Source organism: Lygodium microphyllum, chromosome 6, assembly GCF_053477565.2.
Source record: "Lygodium microphyllum isolate KBCC chromosome 6, Lygodium_microphyllum_v1.1.10, whole genome shotgun sequence".
Lineage (NCBI taxonomy): Eukaryota > Viridiplantae > Streptophyta > Polypodiopsida > Schizaeales > Lygodiaceae > Lygodium > Lygodium microphyllum.
Window position 1 is genome coordinate 27,364,292 of NC_141140.1, and position 7,131 is coordinate 27,371,422.

At 42.2% G+C, this 7,131-nt stretch overlaps 1 protein-coding gene across 1 annotated transcript; it reads left to right on the top strand.

The window, feature by feature from the left end:
• Window positions 1-301: 301 nt before the first annotated feature.
• Window positions 302-6,539, top strand: LOC148034408 (uncharacterized). The gene is made up of 3 exons (XM_087680664.1): window positions 302-516; window positions 646-1,019; window positions 6,153-6,539. Exons 1-3 carry the CDS (start codon window positions 348-350, stop codon window positions 6,537-6,539), a joined length of 930 nt encoding a protein of 309 aa, XP_087536790.1. The 5' UTR covers window positions 302-347.
• Window positions 6,540-7,131: the final 592 nt, after the last annotated feature.

Below are 7,131 nucleotides of genomic sequence, written 5' to 3' on the forward strand. Positions count from 1 at the left end.
TTTATCACTTGATGATTCACTATTTCGAGATTCTCTCTTCTGTGCACTTTCTCACCTTCCTCACCTTTGTGCACTTTCTGCATTCCTCCTCAACTTCTCCTTCCACGCCCCTGCTCACCTGATAGATTCCTCACCTCTGTGTTCTAGCTCCATGGCCTCTACTTCACGTTGTATCACTTCTAGATGCTGTGCAAGTTCCATGGCCTCTACTTGCAGGCCTCACAAACCCGTAACCTCAGTGCTCTCCATTACCGTGCCTATTTCACTTGAAGAGGATAGATGGATAGAAGTTATTATCTCCAAAGGGTCGTGGGTGCTTATGCAGCCACGCCAACAGAAGCGTAAGCATGTTAAAAGTGTCTTCAGGTGGTCATGGAAGGGTAGAGTTATTGCCTTCAAAATCCAACAAGGCAAGACAATGGTTAAAGAAGTCCTGGTGCAGTGTCTACATGCACAATGAACTTGTCATGGCCCCCGGCCATGAAACAGGGCTACCATCTCACATGCCAAACTATAAGTTTCTTTATTTTAGATGATTGTTTAGTTTAGTTAACATTTCAGGTGTTTTTGATATTGGGGTGTTTGATGTTTCATGTTTCATGTGTCTGAGACGTGTTTTGGGGACGTGTTTATGTCCTGCAGATGTGTATCCCTCATCATATGAGGAGTGGCAGCATGTGGAGTGTGTTATTGGGATCATGAGTGTAATCCATGGCCATCTGGGCAATGTACAATATGAAGGGAGAGCTGGGGGTAGCCTTGCGGAGGAAGGTGTGTTCTTTTATGATCATTTTTATCAGCTTGTGGACCAAGCTCACACAAAGGGATACCTTCGCAAGCTCCATCTAGAAGAAGAGTGGAATACATTGGTGTGGCCAGTGCCAGACATCACTGTATTGGAGGTGACTCAAAGCAAGTTATACAAAGATGTGCAAAGATCACTGCGAGCCACCATCCCCACAAAGCTCGTAAAGATTATTAATTTAATGCCCGTCTCTATTTTTGTGGAGCTATTCAGTGTTGAGATATCAAGCTCCACTCGTGATATGCCAGGGTGACCGTTGTGCATTTATGTCACCGACTTGTCAGTTGTAGATGCGGTTGGTACACCGCCCATGAATAATAGCTACATGATAGCTATCCTTATCTACTCTAGTTCGTGGCTCAGTTAGTATGCCACCTTAGTTAGTTGAGTTTGGTTTGAGACCCATATATAGGGTTCTTCTATTTCTTTGTACTAGAGTTCTTTTGGCTTACACAACTAAGAAGAGGAAAACTGTTTTTCAGCCTCCACCCTTGTGTGTATTCCCCCATTGTGCAAGCAAGAAAGCTACAAGTGAGACTCCTTCCTTCTCTCCCACAATCTTGACATGGTATCAGAGCCTTGTTCGTGGTAAGGAGCTCAAGAAAGCAAGCCAAGCTCGCGGTGTTCTGGTAAGAGGAGCAGTGTTGCTTTCATTTTCTGTTTTGGGAGCAGATCTCTGCAGGTAGCACAGCCGGAAAGTGCAGGAGTGCATTGTCTCAGGTTGAGACGCCCTTCGCGGTGAAGCATTTCGGGGCCATTTCGGGGCCTGTTTTGGAGGCCATTTCGGGGCCTGTTTTGGAGGCCATTTCGGGGCCTGTTTTGGAGGCAGAAGTTTTCTGCACGCACTCAGGAAAAGGCCCAGTTTTATGCTGTGCAGCCACTGTTCTACAGGTCGGTGAAAAGTTTATGTAGAAATTGCATCGTATGCTTGTGCGCAGAGACATTGGGAGTTACAGAATCATCCATGTTGCCTGTTGATGCAAAATCGTCACTAGGAAGTGACTGTGTGGTCAAATACCACTTTCGCCAATTTTGCAGATTTGCCTTTGTGAGGCTGAAGCTGTGTTGTTTGCAGTGACAGAATTTTTTGCAGTGTTCTGTAATGGCGTCTGATTCTCTCTCACAGATTGTCATTGAAAAGCTTGACAAGAACAACTTCCAAGCATGGAAGTTTAGAATGACGAATTTCCTTATGGGAAAAGGATATTGGGAATTTGTTGCAGGAAATGAAGAAGAACCAATTCTTCCTAATGTTTCCAATCAACAACAAATGCAGGCATTTAAAGCATGGCATGAGAGAGCCAGGAAAGTTATGTACTGGCTGTCTATCAGTATTTCAGACTCTATGATTGTGCATATTCAGGATGCAAGTACGCCAAAGGAGGCATGGGATACTTTGTCAAAAATGTATAGCACAAATACTCAAGCCAGGAAAATGTAGCTCAAGCAAGAGTTGCATAATGTGCAAAGAGAAAATATGAGCATCAATGTCTACCACATGAAGGTGAAGAAGATTGCAGATGCACTTGCTTCCATTGGGTCGCCAGTGGAAGATGATGACTTAGTTTCTGTGACCTTGAATGGTCTAGGAAAGGATTATGCACAGTTTCGAACATCCATTTCCGTCCGTGAAAGATTTCCTGATTTTGAGGAGTTGATTGCTCTTCTAATTTCTGAGGAGCAGAGAAATGGTGGTGTATCTTCTTCAGGAGGAACTTCAAAAGAAACTGTCTTCTACTCAAATGCTGGAAGAGGTAGAGGCAGAGGTAGGGGAGGCCGTGGTAGAAATCAGAATATGCAGCAAACTCAAGAAAACCAATCCTATGGAGGAGGACGTGGTAACTCTAGAGGCAGGGGGAGCCAAAGAGGTCGTGGTGGATGGCAAAGAGGCCAAAATGCAAATAGTAATGTTGAATGCTACTACTGTGGTAAAATGGGTCATATGGCTAAAGACTGCTATAAAAAGAAGAATGACATCATGAATGGAAAACTGCAACAAGGGAACTAAGCATCTTCTAGTAGACAGGGTGATGACAGAAATGAGCATTTGTTTATGGTGCAGCACATGAACAATTCTGTGACAAGTGTAGAAGAAAGCAATGATGTATGGTATGTTGACTCAGGTGCATCAAACCACATGACATGTCATGCAAAATAGATGGAGGATGCAAGGAAAATGGAAAAACCAGGATTTGTGGAGACTGGTGATGATACTGCACATCCTATTGTGCAGATTGGAAAAATTCCTTTGTCTATGCAGGATGGGAAAAAGAAATACATGTCCGATGTATTTCATGTCCCGAATATCATCAAGAATCTGGTTTCTGTTGGTCAAATGGTTGAGCAGGGCTTGCAGGTCAGATTTAATCCTCATGGATGCTTTGTTGAGGATATGAAAAATAAAGGTCGCTTGATAGCAAAATGAAAGAAGAAGGGCAGAATGTTTACGTTGGATGCAGACATGACTGAATTGAGTGCAGCAATGTTTGCACATGGGACCGGTGTAGTTGCAGATATTGATATCTGGCATAAACGCATTGGTCATGTTAATGTACAGCGACTTAAATCAATGCAGGCCCAAAACATTGTTGCAGGATTGCCTAGATTCAAGGTTGCAGAAATGCATAAGGTATGTGAAGCCTGTCAGTTTGGAAAACAGGCAAGAAAGCCATTTCCTAGACATGTTCAAGAGAGTAAAAAGCCATTAGAATTAATCCAGTCTGATGTGTGGACTACTAAAGCTGCATCTCTTGGAGGCTGTCATTATTTTGTCACTTTTATTGATGACTATAGCAGAAAAGTTTGGGTGTATTTCATGAAAAAGAAAAGTGAAGTTTTTGGGCATTTCAAAACTCTTAAAGCTATGGTTGAAAAAGAAACAGGTCTGCAAATAAAATGCCTAAGGTCAGATGGAGGGGGAGAGTACCTCTCAAATGAGTTTGCAAGGTTCTTGCAGGAGCATGGCATAAAGCAACAATATTCATGCAGTCATACCCCACAGCAAAATGGAATTGCAGAAAGAAAAAACAGACATATTGGAGAGGTATCTCGTGCCATGCTCAATGAAAAAGACCTGCCAGATTTTTATTGGGCTGAAGCAATTTCTACAACAGTCTACATAATGAACAGGACTCCCACTGCAGCAATACATGGGATGACTCCAGAGGAGAGGTATACTGGTAGGAAACCAGATATTTCTCATTTGAAAATTTTTGGTTGCATTGCCTATGTACATGTGCCAGATGAGTTGAGATCCAAGTTGGATCCAAAAGCTGTGAAGTGCATCTTTATTGGTTACTCTCTGCAGCAAAAAGGGTATAGATGCTATAACCCTTCTACTCATAAGTATACAATGAGCAGAGATGTTGTTTTTGATGAGATGAGTAGCTGGTATAAACCAGTAAATGTGATTGATGATGTAGATGCACAAAATGGTAATGCTGCACAGAATTCACAGCAGCAGTCACAAAATATTAGTGGACCTGGAGCATCCTCTAGCAGTGGTTCACATTCTTCGCCATGGACAGGCAGATTGAGATCAGGAGAATCTTCTCAAAGCAATGCAGATAGTGGTATGCAGGTATCACAAAAAGGAAAAGAGAAGGTAGATCAGCCCATGTTTGATGTGAATGCAGGTCACTCTTTTGTGGATGGTGAATCCAGTGGCTCAGAACAGAGCATTGATGATGAGTCAAGGTGATACACTATGCATATATGGTCAAGGTGATACAGGAACCTGAACCCACTTCTTTTGAGCAAGCCATGGGAAAAGAAAAATGGGAGAAAGCCATGGATGAAGAAATGGATGCCTTGGAAGCAAATGCTACATGGGAATTGGTACCTTTGCCTAAAGGTAAGAATGCAATTGGCTGTAAGTGGGTTTATAAGGTGAAGCACAATGCAGATGGTTCTGTGAACAGATACAAGGCAAGATTAGTAGTCAAGGGGTATGCACAAACATATGGCATTGACTATGAAGAAACATTCAGTCCGGTTGCAAGGATGGCAACCGTAAGAGCAGTCATTGCTATGGCTGCATCAAAGGGATGGTCTTTACATCAGATGGATGTAAAGAATGCCTTCTTGCATGGTGATTTGCAAGAAGAGGTCTATATGGAGCAGCCACCAGGTTATGTGCATGCTGTTCATCCTGAGTTTGTTTGCAGGTTGAAGAAAGCCTTGTATGGCTTGAAGCAAGCACCTAGAGCATGGTCTGACAAGATAGGACAGTATCTTGTCACTATTGGCTTTCAGATTTCCAAGGCAGATTTCTCACTTTATGTGAGAAAAACAGAGAAATGTATTATGCTACTTGTCATTTATGTTGATGATTTGATTATGACAGGTGACAGTGATGAAGATATCCTTCATGTGAAAATGCTATTGAAGCAAAAGTTTGAGATGAAGGATTTGGGAGAGCTACGTTATTTCTTGGGCATTGAGGTGATTAGATCACCAAGTGGGATACAGCTCTTGCAGAGGCAGTATGGATTGGACATGCTGTCCAAATATGGGATGACAGGCTGTAAGCCTATTTCAGTTCCTTTAGAGCAAAATGTGAAGCTGAGCATAGATGCAGGTGAGCTTCTAGAAGACCCTACTATGTACAGACGCATAGTAGGAAGTTTGATTTATATGACTATTACCAGGCCAGATTTGAGCTATGCTGTTGGATTGGTAAGTCAGTTTATGCAGGCTCCAAGGAAACCACATTTGGATGCGGCTAGACGCATACTCAGGTATGTGAAGTCCACATTGTAGTATGGACTATTTTATGAGACTGGGGTTCAGATACAGTTGCATGGATACACTGATGCTGATTGGGCTGGTAGTATTTCTGATAGATGATCTACCAGTGGATATGTGTTCTCTTTTGGAGCTCGAGGGGGAGTGTTGAGATATCGAGCTCCACTCGTGATATGCCAGGGTGACCGTTGTGCATTTATGTCACCGACTTGTCAGTTGTAGATGCGGTTGGTACACCGCCCATGAATAATAGCTACATGATAGCTATCCTTATCTACTCTAGTTCGTGGCTCAGTTAGTATGCCACCTTAGTTAGTTGAGTTTGGTTTGAGACCCATATATAGGGTTCTTCTATTTCTTTGTACTAGAGTTCTTTTGGCTTACACAACTAAGAAGAGGAAAACTGTTTTTCAGCCTCCACCCTTGTGTGTATTCCCCCATTGTGCAAGCAAGAAAGCTACAAGTGAGACTCCTTCCTTCTCTCCCACAATCTTGACATTCAGGGCATTTGATGTGAAGGTGACAAGGACAATGCTAGTTTGCTGGAACATGAACATCACTCTCTCAGCCAAGCTACTTTATAAGCTGGTATATGATGCAGGTTGAACAGGTGCACTGCCAAATTGCTTTGGATATGCTCCAAGTGAAATACATGATTGCAACACAGACGTTTATTATGTCATTTTGGTATGGTCGGCAACGTTACATTGGCGGAGTCCTTGTGCCTATGGACCAAGAGTCTGCTAGCTTGGAGGACAACCAAGTAGTGGACATTGAGGTATTGGATGAGAAAGGCACTCTCGTTACAATCATCAGTCTACGACAAGAAAACACACTACATCAATTACGTGTGGATATACATGAGGAGTCACCACATATGTTACCAATGGACTTCTTCTTCATGCACAATGGAAGGCGTGTGATGAAGAGACGAGAGATGCAAATGAAGTGCAAGGACCTAGAAGACAGTAAAGTGTATATTGCCTGATAGGTTTATACCCATATGTTTATTGCCTTAGGGCTGTGCCCACACTTTTGGTCTTGTCATTGGCAAGTTGCCTTTGTAATCAATCTATGTATTGTAATCAACACGACCCTCATAATTACAAACAATTTCATTTCTCCATGAGAATAACTGAACTGATTTATTTTGGAAGTACATTTTTCCGTTTTAAGTTCGGTAATCACTAACATTGGCATAGACAGCACATATAAGGTACTAGTTATTGATTCTGAAAACAAGACTGTTATTGCTTATGCCATTGGCAAGCTGCAAGCGATTGACCTTTGTATTCGATCTACATCTTCTAATGATGACAACTTTGGTAATTACAAGCAATTATGTTTGTTGATGAGAATCTCCGTATTATTTTTGGAAGCGACTAACAGTATAGGCACACACAACGCATATAAGATACTAGTTATTAAGTGTGAAAACCAAGTCCAGAAATAGTCACAAAGACAATACCGGTAATTCATTATACCATACAAAGTCTACCGCATTCCCTTCAAAGTTATACAACCTCCAGAGATATGGAATGAGAATTTCCCTGAAGTAGTCATCCTGTGGATCAGCATTG